We start from the raw sequence: 22,149 nt of genomic DNA on the forward strand, positions 1-22,149 counted from the left end.
GTCACAAACGGTTTGCGCAAAGGGCAGGTACAAGCTGGACTCGCTTGGGTCGGGTTGTAACGGCCATGTTAATATTTGCGCAGCTCGATACAATAAAATTATATATAAAGCTCTCTCTCGACGGGGCGGAGCGTGTCGATTACGCGAGCGGGACGAGAAGTATTCCATCAATTACAATTCGAGAGGAACGTCAATATTTGGCCGGACAATAGCGGATTAACTTCGTGAAAGAATTGTTGATTCAACCGATACGCATTGGGGATATCGAGACTGTGCAGCGTATTGTCAGTAGTTGAAAGTTCATGTTGAAAGCGCGTGCGTCGAGAGATTTTATATTATCAACGGCTGTATATTTGCGATCAAGATATTTTGCAAAACGTAATAATACGTAAACGTATTGATATATCGGTTAAAAATATATAAATCTGTGATTTTTGATTGTCAATGTCACTATGTTACTTCCATAAAAGTGATATTTTGCACACTTTACGACAGTAACGACGAAATATGACAAAAGTGCCGAATTTATTTTCACCAATAACCAAATATATCAAATATACGCAATTTATTAACTTATCAGCGAAAAGGCATCTTTTAACAATTTGCAATTCCTCAATTACGTACGGCACGAAAATTACGATACGTCAAAAAATTTTGATTGTCAAACAGATTAAAAGATGCAACAACTTTTGCAAAATCTTTCAACTTAATTCGAACAAAAGAGATTACCTGCAGTAAGGTCAAACGAGAGAAATTGACCTGTGAAAATTGTCGTGACTCAAAACAGTTCTAGAGATATGTGGACGTCTATTCTAATAAATGGCTGATAACAAAAAGTACTTACCAGCCGCGGCGGCCGCTTTACCCGCGTCCAATGCGCCATAGGGGGGTATACCCATATGGGCGGGAGGTGGTTGCGTCAAGTGTTCCCCGTTCGGGCAGAAGAAGGGCAATCCACCTGGATGCGTCCCTGCCAGGCCCATCTTGCTTGCCTACAAAATAAAAATATTTATTTAATGTATTAAAAAAAAACTAGGTATTATATATTGTTTCGGTATATCAAATTGTATCAATACTTTAGTGCGAGAGCGATTAATGTTATTCTGTAATTTCGCTGAACATCAAAGAGAAGATATTTAGAGTTGTCATTGCTGAATATATATTTATATTATATTCGGCACAAAGCGTAGATAAAACTCCCGAAATCTTTGAATTGTTAATATTTATTAATAAGACATTATTAAATAATAATGTACGTAATAATAATCTATATTCTATATCTAGGTGGCTATTTTCGCGAGCATCGTTAATCCTTATCGTTATGTCAATAAAAATTGCATTTTTTATCCGCTGCTTATGTTACCACGTTTTATCACACACGCACATGCGTGATATAGATAGTGTAAGCTGCTACGTTAATTCGAATACGAATCGTACGAGTTCAGGCAGTAACGTCAACGGTGTAAAAGGTGCAAGGATAACGCCAAGGATTTACAGTTCACGACTCTTGAAAGAAACACGATATCCAATTCGATTCGCTCCAAAGGGGAGCTTATCGAGAAGTGCTTATCGAGGACCAGCTCGAGCGTTAATTTGCAAAGACCGTGTGCGGGATTGCGGAGGGAGGAATGTACTTCTCGAGGCACGAGGGTTCGTTCAACCTTTCCGTGCATTCGTCTCGACGCGACGTATCGTCGAAATCGAGTGCCCTCCTCAAGGATAGTAGCGTAACCCACCCCACCACTTGTTCAGCCTCCCTTACCCTCTAGTCGCTCTTTGTCAAGTGACAGTCGATGAAATTAGTTCAATCTGTTCGTAAGCTCGCGAGATCGCGCACGGTTCCCTGGGCTCTTCGCCGTCTCTCTTCTTCCATTCTCCTTCTTCCGTTTCTCTTCTTCGTCGCGCGAACGATCGATATATAAAGGCTCTCGACAGATCGTCTCTTATCAGCCGCGGTGCTTACCATAAGTGCGGCGGTATCGCGCATCGATCTGACCGCCAGTAGAAGTCCTGGATCGAGAGGTTCTCTTTCCATCCAAGTTAGTACTCTCGAGAGGAGTCCGACAGCTTCCCCGGCGGTAGGCTCGTCCTCGCTGTCATCCTCTTCGACACCGTCGTTCTTCCCGTCTTCATCCTCGTCGTCATTGCGATCCAACCATTTATCTGTCTCTATCTCGATCTTCACCCGGCAGTGCTCCTCATCCGGTTCTCTCTTCCTAACGAAACGCGCCAACGCGCTCTCCTCATCAAGGATCCAACTACCGAGTTCGTCATCGGTGATCTCGAGTCCGACCTCCCTGGCGAGGCTCTGTAGCTCGATGAGCAACATTCTATCCTCTTCCTGATCGACCGCGTGGATTCTGGGCGGTAACATGGCGCCGTTGCATCCTGCGAGCGGATGATCCTCGCGATCGCGTGGCAACGTCCAGCTTCGAGCGAAAGTCTCCGATCGAACACTGAGCCAGGCGCGATGAAGGTCCGCGAACGCTTCCTTTAGCGTGAATCTTTTTAGATACGCGTCCAATCGGTGATCGCCCTCTTCATCGGGCAAGCCCAAGATCGAAGGGAATTTATCGCGGTAAACGCCACAGCGGGCTCTCGATAATATACCGGTAGCCAGGCGCACTCTCAACTCTCGAACCACCAATCGCGTTTCCATGCAATCCTTGGGTACAACGAATAACCGTACAAGACCGTCCGCGGCGACGCAGTCACCTTCCGGTGGCAGGTAATCGGCACTCTCGGCTACCAGCACGGCGCCGTCCGGATGCATCGCCATTGCCGTGACAGCGAATTCGCGGTGAAACCACCATAGAAAGAGATCGGCGGTTAAAGAACCCCTGCCGCCACCGGCGTACACCACCGGTTGGCTCAGCATGTTGACCCTGCGTAGACAACGTGGTCGCCAGTGACGGCCCGCCACCAACAATCGTGTCCGGTGGTGACCCTCGTGATCCGCCGCCCCCACCACCCACACCCGCTCGCCGCTACGCGTCGCGTCGCGATTTCCGACGCTGCCGTCGTCGCCGCCACTACCACCACCACCACCACCACGCCGTTTACCCGGCAGATCCCGCCAATCGAGGTAGCAAACATGGGCGAGGTAGATTCGACTACGGTCGTAGTTTTCCAGAGCACTTCTCAGCCTCTCGAGGGCGGACGAAGAGGACGATACGTGCGCGACGCCGTGATCCCCACCATGGCCGCGCGGCGTTGTCGCCGTCCGGCAAGATGTGGAGGACGTGGATACTGGGGAGGGGAATGGCGACGAGGAAGACACGGTGATCGAAGAGGAGGAAGAGGAGGAAATCGACACCGACGTCGTCGTCTCCGTCGCTCCATGAGTCGTCCCGCCGTCGTTCCGTCTTGTTCCCGCAGCGTTCTGCCTCCGCTTCCCAATCCCGTCGTCGCTCCGATCGGGAGTGCTTCTTCGCCTGCTTCTGACCGCTGGCTTGATCGCTAACGGATCGCTCGTGACCGACGAGGTGGAGGATGTCAAGGACCGTGCTGGCGACGAGGTGCTCGACGGCGGAGAGCTCGAGCGACGCGAGGACGCGCAAGAAGACGGCGAGGAGAGCGCCGGCGGCGACGACAACGATGTCGAGGAGCATGAGGTGCCGGCGGTGGTCTTGTCGGTGTTTCTCGCCGGTCGAGGCTTCCTCCCCGCGATGTGTCTCTCGCGTCGTCGCTGCCTTTCCGGATAACGATGCACCGGGGTACCGTTTTCACGGGCTGGCTCGGAGCTGCTCTCCAGGGACTGGCGCATGCGCCCAGTCCACTGCGATCGACCCTCGTTGCACGCCGCGGCCGTTGTTACCGCGGACTTGTCCATTCTTGCTGTTGCGACTGCCGTTCCGCTTGACGTCACCGTCGTCAACGTCGTCGTTGTTGTCAACGTCGTCGTCGTCGTCGTCATTGTCGCCGTCGCTGTGATCGTCTCCGTCTCCGTCTCCGTCGTCGTCGTCGCCGTCGCCATCGCCATCGCCATAGTCGTTCCCTCGGTTTCCACAAGACCCAGGGAGACGTGCTGCTGATCGCGCGCTTGGCGCCCCTTGGTGGCTACTTTGCTGATACGCGCGCACTTGCCGCCACGAGGCGGCATCGCACGATCCAAACGCATTCGCGGCTACCTCGTAATCACTCAAGTACATCCGCGTTTGGCGAGAGTTGAACGGAAATCGACTCGTCGTCGTATCGCGAATCCGAATCATCCGACGGACGTGGGGCGAACAGCAAACGGCGAACTCGCGGCTGATCTCGGGGAGCTCGCGCTCATCGTGCGCTCAGAGAGAGAGCGCGCGCGCGCGCGCGAGCGCGATCCGTTCATGTACGGCGCGCCGGCATCGCCTACAACCGAGCGATGACTGAGCGAGCGGCCGCGACGCGACCGTCAAAGGCCGGAGCGGGAACTAGAAGGCTTTGATGTACCGCCGCCCCGGCGCGCACAAAGCGAAAGCGGCTCCGAGCTCCGACTCGTTGGTTGGCACGGTACGCGGGGGAGGGGACGAGGCACGAGGCGGCATGCGGGGGAGCGAGGGAAGTCGAAGCGAGCTGCGAGATAACAGGAACGCGCGGCCGAGCGCGAGTGGTGGTGGCTGCGGTGGTGGCGACTGGCGACTGGCGACGGCAGTAGCGAGCAGCGACAGCGGCGGAAACGAGACAGAGGGGGCCACAACGAGATACGAGATGAGAGACACGTAGAGTCGCCTCCTCGTTTGAGTTTGAGCCTCCACGCGTGTCTGCCCGCTGCTTGCCTCGTAAGAGACTCCGCACTCCGCTGCCACATTCGCGTCTCATCATACGCCCGTGCCGGTGGTCCGACACTGTATACTGTATACTGTATCTCGCCTGTCGACGGCGATAAGATAAGCAAGATTTTCGTCTTCGAGAGGACACTACCTGCTGACATCCATCAGGCCTACAAATTTCTTCGATGGCATCATGGTGTATATTTAAGGCGTAAACGTTTGCGGATCTTGCGGATGTATTCGGAAATTCAAGCCCTTATCTCTAAAACTTGCTTTAAAAATTCATTCAGTTTATTTTCCTTTTTCAAATGCTATATTTTGTCCAACCATGTTGAGCTACCGATCAAAGATTGCAAGAACAACGATGTAATGTCCGCTAATGTTACAATTTACGAGTCCCAAGAAATATAAACGCGAGCGTGACACAATTAGCGAGCACGTACTAAATGTTCCCGAGTAAATCCGGGACCCAAGACCCGAGACGTCGCCGTCGTATGTGCGTCAACGACAACCAACTGTTCAAGATGTTGGGAACGCGAGATCTGAATACGGGCCAAAGTCAACTAAATATACCGATCCATTTGGCCGCATAATGGCGCATAATGGCGCCCGGCGTGTTTGGAGAACGCTTCTGCTAGCTCGCGCGAAACAAGTTAGTCCACAAAGAGGCGCAGATTTGTTTCTGCGCTCCGAAGTTAAAAGCACGGCCTTTTCACCGGTGTTTGTTCAGGCTGTTTATCGCGTGCGCTAAACGTAGATCGTTGACACCCGATCCCGCGCCACTGTAATCAGAACGATCCCCAATCGGAAAAACAACGCTTCCGGTGAATTATACTCGCGATTAATCAAACCCGTTTCCCGTCTACCATCGCACAAGCGTGACTAATTTTATACAGACAAAGCGAAAATAAACTTTGTATCTTGAATACTCACACACGTAGTACCATGCGATACGTAGGGTTGTTAACGTATGTAGAATTATCCATTGGCATTCGTTTTACTACGTTAACATCAATTGAAACTTAAAAATATATATAATCGATACCCGTTCGCGTTGAAATAATTAAACGGTAAAAAATGTGATTGGCGATAAAAATTGCGCAAGGCCCTAGTAGATTGAAGACCCTTGTCGATTGAAAAATGCCGAATTAAAGAGAAAGAGACAGAGAGAGAGAGAGGGAGGACAAGGATGGGAGAGAAGATGCGAGAGGGGAGAGGGAAGAGGAGAGAAAGAGATGCAAGGCGCAACGCTGAGATTAATATTACAAATTGGATTTAGCCTTGGGCGCTGGTCGCGCGCATGATTATCGGCGTGTCGGCATTTCATAAACGCGTCCACATCAAACGCAGCGGGTCGGTCGATCGCGATAATATTTGTCACGTAGTTGCGGTACGTGGCGGCAGGCAGGCGTGTGCACCGCGCGGCTATACGGTAATCGATCGGCTATGCCAGCAGCCAGGTAGGTAGGTACTATGCGTGATTACTCTCTCAGGTACGTCACGCGCTATCTACACGCCCCCGGACTTTTAGGCGTACGCAAGTAAGCAGCGGCGCAATCCGATTTGATTCCATCTCGCGAGAGAATATCGGAGGCGAAACGACCTGCGATTGTCTACGTTTCGAAATTAACCGGAATGCAAATGTGTCCTACGCTTTAATTTATCCGCTAATCTTCGTGAGAAGATCACGAGATTGATATGTGCCAATATAACTGTAGAAATATGATTATGATTATCTTCATCTTCATCTTCAATCTAGAATCTACTTTTCAATGTATATTTCAATTGTAAAATTTAAAATGTTGTTAAAAATATTTTTTGCATTTTGTTTCACAGCCATGCGATCAATCATTTTATTTGCTTCAGCCGTTTGACAAAATGAGCAAGTTTGAAAGCTCAGATTCATTATACAAGGGGCACACATTCATTTACTTTATGTTTTATTTCTGCGAGTTGTGTGCACGGTTCGTACTTATATGTGCCTTTTTATCGTGATAGTACCGGAGTAAGTTTGAAAGTTAGGCAATATCGCGGTATCTATTAACGCTCAGGATGGAAACTAACCGCGCTCGTTTCCGACTAACGATTTTAGAACGTCGAACGAAACACAATCAACGTAGCGTATCTATCGTCGTATCTGTCTCAAGATCGTACAGGCTCCCTTTTTCCGACTACGATATGAGAGCAATGAGCCTATCTTGGTGTACGTGTAGCTTTTAATTGGATTATCTATCCCGGAACACCGCCGTTACAGTACCGATAAAACGCATTTCCATGTAACGCCAGTGACCCGGACGAAACATATTTTAAATGATAGCCTTGGTGATAGAACGGCATATATATCATATCTTTTTCTCGCGGCGTTCTTTGTCGCCTTGACCGAGCGCGAGTTCGAATCTCTCGCTCCTTTATCTTTATTTAATAGTCAGTCATTTCTGTGTAATCGAATTATCGCGCGAAAAAATATAATTTCAAACTATAACTTGAAGAACTAGGAAGTAGATAGAATTTGTATAGATTTGGCATGAGATTTAAGGCACTGTCCTAAATTATCTATAATATTTCTAAATTATCTATAATATTCAATCAAGTACGATATTTACTGATTAATTAATCATTGCACATCATGTTGTGGAAAATAATACGTTCATCATATTGCGCCCACAGTTTATATATTTACTGTGAATGATTACGAAAAGTGCATTGATATTTTTAACTAGCGCGCAGATCGCGAACCAACTGTTCGGTCTATTCTCTTCTCTTCTCTTCTCCGAGGCCTTCGTCGTTGAAATACATGCAACGAAAACTGATACCTTGCGACTGCCGAGAACCGGATACCGGCAGGATCCGACGCGAAACGCGGGTATTATCGATCGCGACTCTCTCGCAGGACGAGCTGCGCGGATATAATCGAATTACCTGGCAAATTTGCGAGGAGGGTGGCCGGAGACCGATTCCAAGTTTCGGATGTTGTCTCTCTCTCGGCTGCGGCAGAGCGAAATCGTCAAGAGCAACCTCCCGTTTCTCTTCCCCGGTAATGGAGAGAGAAAGCAAGATTTTACCATCGATTTAACCCCCTTCAACCTGCTGCTACCCCTCTCCCTCTTTTGCATGCAATAACACGGCCATACGAATCCTCCACGCGGAAGATCGAATCGGACCCGTCTCTCTTTTCTTCCCGCCTCTAGTACGGCGACAATTCGATTCACCCTATAGTCGTGACGAAAAAGTGTTAGACAAGAGCGAAACTCTCCCTCTCGATCGAGGAATCTCGTAACGTCGTAACAAGTTCAACTCGTCGACATCAGAGCTCTCCCGAAAGAGGGTCGAATTCGCGTTGAAAAGCGACGCAATGCCTATTTGACCAAGAACGATCTTTTTCTTTCAAACTATATCACACACCCAGTCACGATTTATATAAATCCGTATATTTATTCCGTGTATTAAGATAACTGTATCGGATTGACGCTATATCATTGCAGCATTATTAAATATCGTTTGTAAAACAAACAATCGATACACGTAAAAAATTGTTGTTCTGTTTATATTATTAGAGAAGACACATTTTAAGCTGTTTATAAAAAAAATTGCATTTTTATCCAATTTTATCCACTTTCCCATTTCTTTCTTTTTTTTTTTTACAGTTGTTATTGAAATTGACCTGATCTAGCAGCAAGGTGATGTGCACATTTTCCTCGCTTACGCGTGGCACGAAATTATGCACGAATTATTCGAGATACGTTAATCCGGTTGGCTTCCGAAGGAGCGGCGCTGCACCGTTTCTCCTAGCTTCTTTTCTACCTAGACCAATGCATTCCCTTTCCCTACTTCGTCCTCTCTCGCAGACTCCAGGCGAGACGAGGTTGAAACCAGGGTAGAAGGGTGAAGACTGACGAGGGTTGGACCGAGGCAAAGCAGCGACCTCGGTCGAGAGGGACGAGTTGCAGGGGAGTAGGTACGGGGATGGTGGAGGAAGGTTAGAAGGGGTAGAGGAGAAGAAAGACAAGGATGAGGAATAACGGCGGAAAGAAGAGGGCGGAGAATCCGGCGGAGGAGAAGAAGCGAGGAGAGGGGACGCGGTGAATGGAGCCGCGGTACACGGAGGCGGTGGTGGCCAACCCCAAGCTGAGGTTGCCGGGGCAACGCGGGAGGCGTAGGCGCTCTGGGGACAGGGAGGAAGGGTTTCCCTCGCTCGTTCGACCAGGGCTGCTGCGAGGGTCGCGGGGGTGACGAGAGGTTGGATTCTGACGCGGGGGCGCTACGACATTGGGGGGTGGCAATACCGCCGGGCGGTGGTAGGGCTCGGTGCGGGAATGGAAGGGTTTCGGCTTCGGCTTCGGCTACGGCACCGACGACCGACGACCGACGACCGACGTCCAAGTACGACCGATGGCAACAGGGAGAGGATGGCGAAACCTTCGCTCTTTCTCTTCTCTTCGCACACCCTTCGTCCCTGTATTTATTCCTAAACGGATCGTATTACCACGAGTGAACTATGGAATTCTCCGTTAGATATTCGTACCTAACTCTCAGCTGCACTTTAGGTTTAAAAAAAAAAAGTAGACAAGTTAAGATGCCGGGATTAATATACATGGTTTCCAGATTTGGAGTGGTTAATACTAATAATTTGAAAATTATTTATCTTGAATTGCAACTGTTTTTACATTGAGATAAAAAGTATTATTCGTAACTTTCAATTTAAAGTCTAGCTGACAATATGTAAACACATATGTATATCGAAGAAACTCGTGCACAAAATAATTCAGTCTCTCATACTCTTAAAAATTGTTAAGGATATCATTAACATGTATGTCTGATTATCAACATAGTGGTAACACGTGTGCAGACATACGTTCGTTAGACATGAATCGAAGAACATTACATACAATTACTCATAAAAGCGGCACGAATTTGACAGATTGACGCAATAAGCAAAGCTGTGCGTGCGTAATTAAATGAGACACTGGAATTATCTAGTCAACGTGATGCGGGGAACATGACAGCGCGAGCACTGACATTAATCGTTGCCTTGTAGCACGCGTACTTGTACTTACAATTAGTGTACATAACAAGTTAAGAAATCATTCTACATTTTTTTCAAAAGTGTACTAACCATTTTCATGATTTTTATACATTTTGAATTTCGGTGACAAAATTATGGAAGATATTTTTATTAGAGCATATTACTTGTAAAAATTTTTTATTACCGAAATTCTATATCACGATGAATTTTAACGAGACTTCATCCAATTCCTAAGTTTCGCAAACTCAATTTCAAAAGATTCCTAATACAGAAAGTTTCTTCATTAAGTTTTTCACGTTTCTTACATTTAATTATTAGTATCTAGTTACGACAGCTAATGTCAAATTGTAGGATTTAGAAACAGTGCAAATATCGCATATTGGGACTTTTTTGTCCATCCCGCTCCCCCATGAGGACACGGATCTTCGGCAACATGACTGCCGAAAATCGGTGTTCTCAATATGCTCGACGCGAACTGACCGGACGATATAATGCCGGTGTGACGTCACGCCAGTGCACCTAATTTCACGCTACGAAGAATGCACCGCCCGCGCCGCGCGTAATTTACTCGCGTCCTGCGAAATAGAAACTCGAAATCCGCTATGTTACATAGCGTCATTTCTTCTTAACAGGCAGAAAGATACGAAAAACGCGGAGCAGGCGCGACACGATCTCGCGCTAACGTAACGCGACTACGGTATACACGACAAAAATTTGCGCGGAAAGAGCGCGGGGAGCGGGGGGCGAGAACGTGTCCCTTCCAGAAAAGCCGGGCGAATTAATCGAGAATCATAACCGACCGCGTCTACCAAAAAGAACAGCGCTCCGAAGCTTATACTCCTCAAGTTTATTTTCGACAAATAAAGAGAAACGATTGCGACCATTATTGCGACTCACTTTGCGTATCGTCCTGCCAGTCTAGCCATAATGCCTCCTGCAAGTCCGTCATATGCGATGACCCGAATAGGTAGACTGCGTTGCCGCCGCCTCCGAATGTCGCAACTCATTAATCGCGATCGCCTGGATCATCAGTGCACTCGAGACGATCGCCCGTCGCTCGATTCGACACTCCCGAAACTCGTTCACTCGCGAGATTCACATTCGGCGGATAAAAAGACGCGAGAAACACGGTCAGTCGCGACCGCGTCAGTCCGCCGTCTCCCCGACCCGCACGCTACGCGATCGGACGACGGACGACTGATTGCGAATACGGCCTACGGCCGTTAAAAATCGAAAGGAGAGGGGTGGGGAGAGGTGCGTTCGTCAAGCGCTCACGCCGCGACCGGCGCCGGTTTCATAAATACGAGCGATAATTAACAGAGATATTGCGAGCGACGAGCGATAATATTACGCGAAAACGGAGTAGACCACTCGCAAAATTTCTTAAAAGATGAGTTACATATGTATGCAGCTGGGTCGAAATAACGCTTTATTCAGTACAGATTAACTCACACTTTCACATAATATTAAAACACTGCGCGTATGAATTTCGTGTTACTCACGCGAGAGCGGTATATCGACTCGTTGATATTAACCACGAATCACACGATATTCGTGTTCCTGCTCATCGCACTCGTCGCCGCGCCGAGAGCCCGAGAAACACTGTCCGTTTACCGTATTACGTATTATTTCGGAGAGATCGCGAACGGGACTTGCTTAAAAAGCGTCGCTCGCGAACCGTCGCTCTGCTACCGTTTATTGGCTGCGTAACGTCGCCTGAGGTTGTTTACATTTTTTTAGGCTTTTCTTGGAAGAGCCTCGCCTCGCGCGACGCTCGACGCGGCGTACTCTCCCCACTCCACTACTCCACCACTCGCCGAATTTTTCCTATTGCCATGGTCGCGGTCGGTAAACACATACTTGTGCATAACGCATAATACGTATAAGCATAAGAAAACTGATTGGTCTATTTCTTTATGCACATGTGTATGGACCAATCAACTTTCTTATGCTTACGGATTATGCGTTGTTGCGTACAGTGAATTTTTGAAAATTTTCGTTTCACACGCAAGTGAATTCGCAGCGTGAAATTAGGTGCACTGGCGTGACGTCACACCGGCATTATATCGTCCGGTCAGTTCGCGTCGAGCATATTGAGAACACCGATTTTCAGCAGTCATGTTGCCGAAGATCCGTGTCCTCACGGGGGAGCGGGATGGACGAAAAAGTCCCAAGTTCTTCATCTCTGAGTTGTAGAATGATGAATTCTTTGCAATCTGAAGATGATGATGTAAAGATTCGACAATATCGTGCATGGTGGAGGAGCGTTTAGGGATTATAAATACGGCTCGCCGAAAGTATGCGTAATCGAGCGAGACCGGAGTTGTTCTAGAAGTAATCCATATGAGGGTGGTTGCGAGAGCGCTGAATATTCATTGTGCGAGATTGTATAGGTGCGTCCCCTGCGCGCATGCCCGCCGCCGCCGCCGCGGCCGTAGCCGAGAAGACGTGGTGTGGAGAGAGACTGTAATCATTATACCTCGTGTACCTCGCTCGTCTTCGCACTGTTTTTAAAACGTGTCGAGATTATACGCCGTTGTTGCAATTACGCGCGTTTGTCATCGCGCTTACTCAACCGCGATAACGCATTTTCGTAAGCGCGAACAATGTAAACAATTTGGAGAATATTTTTGTGGCTAGAGTTTGCTTTGTAATGCTTATAAACTGCGGGGAGTCATTTCAAAAGTTACTTCTTTTATCTATGAGAAATTGTAAATTAAATGATCACTAAACAAATTATAATAATGGTAAATATAATGGAAAAATTAACGAATTTTGTTTCTAGACAAGGTATTAGAGATTTATTTAGGGATTTTAAAGCAGACACTTAATTTATTTTGAGTAAAACTCGACAATGAGCGTTAGAGATTTCACGTTAGTGACGTGAATAACGGATGCACGAGATAGATGCGGTGCATTCGCGGCGGTAGCGACGATGTCAGTGGTGTCGAGGTTCATAATATAAATCGTGAGATTCATATACGCGAGACACAATTGCCCGGAGGCAACAGCGCGCCGGTTAGTTCTTCGTGTTAAATAGGATGGTAATTGGTCGAGTGTGGCGTTTTACCTATCCGCGCGCGTGCATGCGTGCAGCGCCGCGCGTGCACCGTGCGTATGCATGCGCACGCGTGGCTCGGCGAAAGCGCACGCACACACCACACACACATATGAGATACCTCGTATATACGTCTCCGCACGCAACATACCTACGCTAATAACGGCGGCGATGTATCGCAGTTAATTAATCGCGAATACCAAGTTTGCTGAACTGCGCTCATGAAGACTGCTTCTGGTTATTATTTAACAGAGTTCTGGGGCAAGATGCGTTTAGCTCAGCATCACGAAAGAAAATAATATACATATTGCTTATACATATAATCGAGAATTTATTATTCTTCTTCGGCCCGTCCTATGATTGCTTCTGAATATTTGTAAAATATATACATATTGTGGTTTCATGTTTTTTTTTCGAGAAAAGTAAGTTTATTCTAGTTAATCTCTTGTTACAATTTAAACCCTTAAAATTAATACAACGCACTTTTCGGACAATTCTACATCGAAGGATTAATTTCCGTTTATCTTAACTCGCAACAGACTCTCTCCTCAAATGCCATCGCGAGCAACACCAAGAAAACCAAAGCGACAACTAAAGCGTGTACCTGCGTTCGACATTCGTGACGAGGGAACGAGCTTGCCTGATAAGAATGGTGGACGACCGCGTCGGGTGGTCCGGCCGCCTCTGACCGGCCCGGTCGCGGCGCGACGAGGAGGGGAGGAGACGGTAGGTGGACGGAAGGAGAGACGGGGACTGAAGGGAACGGAAAATCGAAAGAAAGAAGGTGGGAAGCGGAGAGAAGGAGAGAACGAAGAGCAAGGGTAGACGGGGGTAGGTCGGCGACGACGGGGTTGAACATGACTACGCGAGTGCCGGAGGGGTTATCGATGGTGGCGGATAGTCGGGGCCGACGGGGGTGTGGGCGGCGGGGATTCAAGTGGAAGCTGCGGCCAATCCGAAGGAATCGTCGCCATGGCTACCGGCGCCTGCGTCCACCGGCTTGCACGCAGACTTGCTTGCCTGCTGGAACACGTACACGTGAGGAACACGAACGCACGACTAACTATCACGCGCGCGGGGTGGCGCCAGGATCATCCCTTTCTCGCATAAGTACGTTCTTCTCCTTTCCGGTACCGATGCCACGCTTTGCCAACGCCGAGACGCCCAACGATCTACGTGGGTGAGTTCCTCCTTTAACCCACTTTCCGCTGCAACTGTTACGAACTTAACCCTCGAAACGTTAACCGCGCTGCTTACCAGCGACCCCGATCATCAGTACAGTTCCGATCGTTCCAATGTTATTTATTTTGTTTCTTCTTGTACGTTTCTACTTGTATATTTCTCGTGATAAAATAAAAGATTTAAGTTCTTTCTCCTGAAAGATACGGTTAGATCTATTTCAGCAAGTTTATCCTATCGCTCTGTTCGATATTTGTACACCTAACTGTACAATCATCCTCTTCGCGTTGACAAGTTCGAAAAGGCGTTTCTCAACGAGATTAATGTAGAATGACATCGTTCTATCGACATAAAACAGAACTGGACCATATCGACCATAGCGACAACTCGAATGGAACTTTGTTCAACCCACTTTTGTGCAATGGCGATCAACTTGAAAGCCGCATACGGCCGCTAACTGTTGCTCCCTCGCAAGATACTTCAGGATCTCCTTTCGCCTTCGCCATACCATCGTCGTCTGTGTCATGTTTTTCACGGCACCCCTTTTGAGGCGTGCGAAGAACACAAAGGACAAAAGATCGCTCTTCAGAGAAGCACCAAAGAAGCACACCGCTTAAATAATGCCGGGCAATTTGTGGAGTGCCGCACCTAATCCTTTCGCGGTTCGCTAATGCGCAAGATACATTAGGACGCAAGTGTATGTATCGAGATTGCTTTCCGCGAGTGATAATATAATTTAGATCGCGCATATGACACAATTTCAGACATGGTGTAGATATTTCGTTTAAATATTGACGAAACTTCTGTTGTTGTGCCTTTCAAGCTTGCAAAAATTTTATATTCATGTTTTATTTATATATTTATATATTTCATATGTATTTTATATCATTCATTTTTTATATTTATTTTGGGAAAGTTCAAAATTATTTAATGACATATGTATATGACGTTTTAATCGTGCAATACGAGATTCAGATAGTGTCTAATTTCGAATTTCCTATCGAATTTCTTTTTCCTTAACCGAACTTGAACAAGGTTATTGTTCTTTTCAAGAGCACATTGTATAATGTTGGCATTTAGGGCTCACAAAGTTCCACAACCGAGCGCGCGTGCGCTAGAGAGGGAGTATCTGCCTCGAGAAGGGCTCTTTCCCCTTAAATCTCTCCTCGACCTGGCATTATGTAATTATATATTCCGTAGAAATGCAAGGGCGAAACGTAACCCAGGGCCGCCGTTTCACGAGCTTAAGATTTCTTGGTCTAGAAAGTCGTCCATTTGTAGAACCTATAATTTTGCTTTTTACCAAAGCGTGCCCGTTGACCACCAACGACATGCTTTTGACGATTGCATTATCGCATTATTTCCTGTATTTGAGGAACTCGCGTGCCACCATACTTTCATAAACACTTGTCTATTAAATCTCGAAAATAATTGTAGGATATTACGATTGAAGGAAATTCATATCATAAAACAATAAATAAAACAATTTGAAATATCACCATAATTATCAAGCACATTTTTGTTTTTACTTAACAATGTTAAACAATTGAAATTAGCATAAGAATTTAAAAAATCACTCATATAATTGTAACACATATATAAATATGTAACATATATTTATAATTTTATTTCTCTAGCATCAACTTTTACGCATTTGACCAAGATATGATCGCCGCTAAATTTTTTTTTATTTTATTATTGATTTAATTATTATTATATTATATTATTATGTTATATTAAATATCTTATTATTGATTTAAAATAAAGAAACATTTTACAAGGAAGATACGGAAAATTTTATAACAGAAACGTCAGCCGAGAGATGGTTTTGGAATGGTAGATTGTGGAAAGTCTCGTTCGAGTACGGAAGAAATACTTTTTCCCTCGTCGGCAAACAGAAACTTTCGGGCAAGGCCACACCGTTCTTCACTTTCACCTTGTTTCCCGTTCTCAACCCTTTAGATTTCTGAATTCTCTCGATAAGTTTGTATCTTATTTCATAGGGCGAAAAGTTGCCGGGGAGTCCGGCGAAACTTTTGCAACTATTGGCCGCGTCTGCAGAGAATCGATAAAATGCTATCTCGAGAGAAACGAACATCCAAGCACTCCAAGCAGAGCAAATTGCAAAACAACTTTTTAACCTTGAACATTCCATACTCCCCAGTGAATTGTTAATGTTCAAGCAATGCTATGTGGAAAAGTTTTTTAAGTCGATATCATAGAGAAACATCGCGAGAAAATGGGACTGCCTTTTCGAGCAAGCAAAATTTAAAAAATCCATTTGTGCGACAGAAGGGAGACGATGAGCAAAACTGACGAGCAGGAATAGGATTGAAAGCCCACATTTGCGTCCACGATCATTTCTCTCACTCCCTTTCCTCCGGTCCGCCGCGGTCTTGTATATCTTCATGTTTTGTATCTCGATCGCTCTTCAACCTAGTTTTGAAACAAGCACTGTGATCCGCTATCTATTTTCTCATCTATTTTCTATCTGTAATTTAATATTCTAGCACTATAAATTTCAAATTATTGTTTTTGTTAAATGGATCGCATTCAATCATTTTTTCACTTGCGAATGAACAAGCGAGAGGTAAAATTATCTACAGATAAAAATTTTCTGTGATTTTCTCTCCACGTGCAAATCGATTCACGTCGAAAATCGAACGCAATATCTAGAAAGAAAGACGGACAAGAAAACACACAAGAGACGATAGAAAACAAAATGTTGCATCGATTCTTTTCCTCCGTGGAGACAAACTTATGTGCGTTAAATGCGCCGAGAAAAGGAAACGATGTCGAATGCGAAAAGGCGGCAAGGAAGCAACAAATAGAACAAAACAAAAGATGAAGAGAAGGGAAATGCTTTTCCCGCCTCCGCTGTGTCTCGTCACACCATCCTTTCCCGTCTTTTCTCACGTCGAGCTTCGTCGAGAAAAAGGAAAACTGCGAGAGGTGCCACTTTGGAAGCACGAAGCGTTAGCGAGCGCGTAAAGCGCTTTGCTCGGTTCCTTAAACGCGAGTTCGGCGCCAAACACCGGAGGTCTTTTGTTTTATAAACAACCCTATGTTATACCTGACTGCGTGCACACGTACGTATGTACATACATATATATAGAATGTCTTGAAATTTACGATGTTAATTTGTCTAACAGATTCTTTGATCAATTCAAATCTTTTTATAGAAAAAATTTTGAGAATCTCGACTCGAGACAAGAATTTCAATGTAAAGTACTTGACAATTTCTAAGTTTTTTTTAAATACAAGTAATTCAAAATGAGAACTGTGTGTGTGCGTGCGTATGTGAGAAAAATTAATTTAAGAAAATAATTTATTATTGCGCGCGTGCGCCAACATATAAGAGTCACTAAAATAAAACTTGCTTTCTAAATTATATAAATATACAGATATGGGAATTTTGCAATAAACAGTCTTTTTATCTGAAGTCTCTACTAGTTCAATAAATGTGCGTGATTACCTTGGTGTCTTATATGTACGACACTAAATGCAAAGGTCGAGGTGAGTCCTATGCTCTCGAATGATACCGTTGTGTGCAATCAAGCGATGCTCACGTAAGTGTTTAATCTGCGAAAATCGTAAACGCGGCGTAGATTTCGTTTCTATACGAAATGAAGGAACACCGCGACGGAACATAAAGGTAATGGTACATGAAAAAGATTTGCCAAGAGAAAGAGCAGGGAAGAAGGGAATGAAAAAGAGACAAGCAAAGCACCTGTTCGGCGGAGTTCATGTGAGCGAAAATGTTCCGAGCAGAGACTTTTTGCGCGGAACGGCGAATAATGAGCGAAACGTCTGTTTAAACGGCGCCTTTGTACCGCGACGCTTTCGGCGATTCTTCAAAATGGTTTTTATCTTCGTTACTCATCTGAGTTGTTCAACGAGCGAAAGTGTTGCGTGTGACGATTAGAAATTACGTACAATATCGTGTATCAATTAGTATTAGATATAAAAATAGTGCGTATGAAGCTGGCATATCATTTTGTGAAACTTAAAGTATTGAGAGTTCTTGATTATTTTTAATAGTTCTGTAGTTTTCTATACGTTAAACAAATAGTTCTAGTTATTAAAGCATAAAAAATGCTTAAAGGACAAACTAAGATGCCAGATTCATCACGCAACGTCTCACTTTGTCACACGGGGTTCTCTCTATTCATTGCTAAAGTTCAAAAGATTTATAGTTTTACATAAGTTCTACAAAAAGTTCTGACAATAAACGTTGTTTTTTTTATTTTAAATAATTTTTATGCTCGAGATAGTTGTCTTTATGGAAACAAAGGTGAAATGTCGTGTGTGTGTGTGTGAAAGCGCGCACGCGCGTAGTCTCACCTATTTAGCTCGTAGGGCTCCTTTTTCGGTGGGTTAAAGTTGTAAAAAAAAAAACAATGTTTATCACCAAAACTCTTTCTAGAATTTATTTATGTAGAACTATAAATCTTTTGAAACATAGCAATAAATGTTAAGAGAACTCCCGTGGACAAAGGTGAGGCGCTGGCATCTCAGTTTGTCCGAGGCATTCTTTGTGCTCCAATCAGCTGGTTAAACTATTTGTTTAACCTAACCTATAGAGAAGTATAAAACTATTAAAAATAAAGCCAAGATTCTTAATACTTTATGAATTTCCTCAAAATGATATGCCAGCTACACCTTAAAAATAATGATATAGATACAAATAATCTAAAATAAAACACCTTCATTATAAATATAACTGATTGTCGATAATATGTGTAAAAATAATAATATTTTAATGATATATCGTTTTATTGCGATTGAATAAACGAGTAAATTAAAATAAAGTGCATATTAGAAAAATTTTATAAAATCGTGAAATAGATAGGCTCGTTAAATCGAATTTCTCGAGTACATAACAATGTCAAAGACTCTGATTATATCATTCTTTCCATTTCTCTCTCTCTATCTATCTCTTTGACTGCCACTTTGTTTGAGAATTCGTATCGCGTTCGAAAATGAATAATTCGTAATGTTAAATGCCAATATATTCGATACGTGCTCGCTGGACACACATTGCGGCGGATGTTATTAAAATATTTCAGTCGGCTAATGGTTAAATGGCGCGAGCTTGAATTACTTGTCGCGGCCGATCGATGTGCCTCTGTATGCACGACGGACCGATTTTATTTTACATTTGTCGCGTGTTTTTTTTTCACCAGGAAACATTTTTTTGGCGACAGCAAGAGTGTCTTAAATAGAAATAAAAAATTATTAAAATAACACATTACAAATTAATTGTACGCCTGTTTTTTAAATTTCTTTAAGGAGGGAAGTCGCGACTCTATAAATGCATCGAAAAAAATATTAACTTGCTCTAGTGATCTCAACACAACAGCGTGTAAAGAAAAGTTTAAATTTTCGTTCGATGCAACTATTAGAAAAATATCAGCACGTTTGAATTTAATATATTCTTCGAACAAAGTTTTGATATATTATGGAATTAACGAGCCTCGCCGTAAACGCAAATACGGCTGCACGCTCTGGTAATTAGTTCCTAACGCGGGATTAAACTGCAATTAGCTCGACGCCAATGCAATTTTGCGAATTAAAACGGGACCCCGCCGGCGACAGGTAATCTGATGTACTTTCGTTTATTTCGTACCTATGAATCGCCATTTTGTGACCTTTTAAACGGACAAATATGCATTTAGTGCGGTTTTGTAACGGTGCTATGTGATTTCAACACATAGATCACGCCCGATGGCCCGACCCATTCTCTCTCTCTCTCTCCCTTTGTCTCTTTCCCCCTCTGCTGTCCTCTCTACACCGTATTGAGCCGTATTGAGTTTTCGCGGTAACTCGTTTAACTAAGCAGTACGCCGATATTGGTAATCTGCCAATGGCCATTTAAATACCGGGACTGGCCTCCCCCTTTTTTCGCGCGCATTTTTACCGGAAAATGTCATTGTTGACTGCACCGGCACGTTTAAAAACCGGTCACCGCCAGTATTAAAAGCTACCCTTCCAAGGGGAATTCAATTATCCTTCGACGTTCGCGGATCGGAACTTTGCGATAAACTAAAAAAACTGCGACGCGCTAAATGTTTCACACTCGAGTTATTTTAGGACGCAAAAAGAGAGGCCCGCGGTACCGTGCTTTGCGCCTGACCCAAATCAAGGCGCAGCAGCAATACAAGATAAATACAAAACGCAGACAATTTAATATGACTGTTCATGAAAATCTCCAACACAATATACGGCATGCACAAGAAATTCCGCACATTTTCAATATCTCACAAATCTAAGTGATCAATTAATATCAGATGATACGTATTCCTGTACAAAATATGAGATACAGAAAAATATTGCTTTTTGGAAAATTTGGACTTGGTATCTAATTTTGCAATAAAATTTATGGCAACGGGAAACAAGATTCGTTGATTCTACCGCGTTCTATTACATTTTACACTACGTTAACGCGGGTATGAGATCGACGAGGCTCACTTAATCCCAGACAAACGAGAATGCCAAATTCAAAGCTCGGAACTCGCTGCCTCGTGGCCACGCACGTGCATCGGCAGTCGCGTGGCCCACCGGTAGCATATTTATCAGCCGGTGCCCTCGTAACATGCGCGAAAAAGAGATGAAAATGGAAAGAGCAGCGAGAGAGAACGAGAGAGGAGAGGCGCATCTCGAGAAAGGGTGCTGACGGGGACAAGGCGCGAGGATAGAAATGTCGTAACGGAAAAAGAGACAGTGGGCAGAAGCTGGATACGTTTGGTAGGGAGTGGGGAAGGGAACGACCTGGGGGCCATAGGGGATGGAGTTAGGTCGACGGATGGGTGGATGGTGGTTGGGTGGCTCGGAGGGTGGCTGTCGGCAGGATCAAAGGGCGGTGCTCGTTCGAGCTTTCGAGGGACGGTGGCGCTCCGGGATAGAGGGAGCGGCAAGGGAGAATGAGGCGAGAGAGGGTAGAATAGTGGTCCACGCGGAGAGGTCGAGGGGAAGCGGGTGGCGCGCTGGGGTGGTTCGAATGGAGCCGACGGGCCGGAGGGTAGAGATGGGTGGCGATGCTACGTGGGTGGAGGCGACAACGAGCAAATCTGATTTTCGCTCCACTTGCTATGCCTCTGCCTCTTCTACTCGCGAATCCCTCTCCCTCATTTTCCTCCCGTCGCCCTGACCGTACGCGTTTCCCTCACGCATAATTCCCGTGCGCTCTTTATCCCGCTGTCTCACTCACCCGTTATATGTATATATATGTATATATGTGTGTGTGTTGGCCGTCGCCCCGCTTTAGCATATCCTCGACTTTGGCATACTTCACACATTCGGTACATCCTACTGGATACTCTTCCCCTTTCTCTCCCTCCTCCCTCTTTCTCTCTCTCTCTCTCCTCTATCTCATCGCATCTCTCAACAAACCTTACCAGCCTGAAAGTTCGCTACAAACTTTCACTGCGACGTAGCGTTAACTCGTTAAAATGTTTTGCGATTGAATATTCTTAACGCTTTAGAAATCAGATTAAAACATTTCGGTGTCTTTATGAATCAAACACTTATTTCATGATTTACGTAATACGTACATAAGATTAATTAGCATTGGAAAGTTGCATCACATGTACGTAACTTTTAAAGAGAGTAACTGATTATAAAGCTGCTATAATTAGTATTCTTTACACGTTTATAAATATTTATAAACATAGCGTAGCTGTGAATCATTTATTATTCGGTCAATCTTTCTCTGATACAAGACATTTATCTAACCATACTGAATGATGAACTGTATATAACAGTCTCGCGACATTGAAAAGTTTACGAGGCTACATTACTTCCTTTAATTTGTTCACGAATACCGGATGCAACTATAGTACGTAGGCATGCCAAAAGTTCATACACACCAGACCGTGCGCTAATACTTCTCGTTACTGTATAAGTAACTCGGTCAGTGAATGCCTAAGTTACTCAGCAATCTCGGCGGAGTCTATAAGCGGCGTTGATATATTTTATGAAACACAGTATACAAGTGGCGGATTTCGCAACTCTGCGAAACTTCGTCATAAGATATATAACCGTTTCTTTCAACAGCAAACTATAATTATGTTCTTCTACTATTTCGAAATAATCCGATAGATTTCATTAAATGCTAAAATTTCAAGTCTAGTTCTATTGTT

The 22,149-nt window shown here is 44.9% G+C and overlaps 1 protein-coding gene across 5 annotated transcripts in view; it reads right to left on the minus strand.

Moving 5' to 3' along the window:
- LOC139824402 (protein pangolin, isoforms A/H/I/S) overlaps positions 1–22,149 on the minus strand; it is a 176,455-nt gene that overhangs the window by 28,296 nt on the left and 126,010 nt on the right. The window contains exons 1-2 of one of the 5 annotated variants that reach the window (XM_071796936.1): positions 1,964–4,576; positions 845–992 (exon numbers count right to left, since the gene is read on the minus strand). In XM_071796936.1, coding sequence (XP_071653037.1) covers positions 845–992; positions 1,964–4,120 — 2,305 coding nt within the window. In that variant the 5' untranslated portion in view covers positions 4,121–4,576. Of the gene's footprint in view, positions 1–844; positions 993–1,963; positions 5,034–22,149 lie in introns of those variants that run through there. The other 4 variants (XM_071796940.1, XM_071796946.1, XM_071796950.1 and 1 more) reach the window with 4 other exon arrangements.

The sequence above is a fragment of the Temnothorax longispinosus genome, chromosome 1 (genome assembly GCF_030848805.1).
Source record: "Temnothorax longispinosus isolate EJ_2023e chromosome 1, Tlon_JGU_v1, whole genome shotgun sequence".
Lineage (NCBI taxonomy): Eukaryota > Metazoa > Arthropoda > Insecta > Hymenoptera > Formicidae > Temnothorax > Temnothorax longispinosus.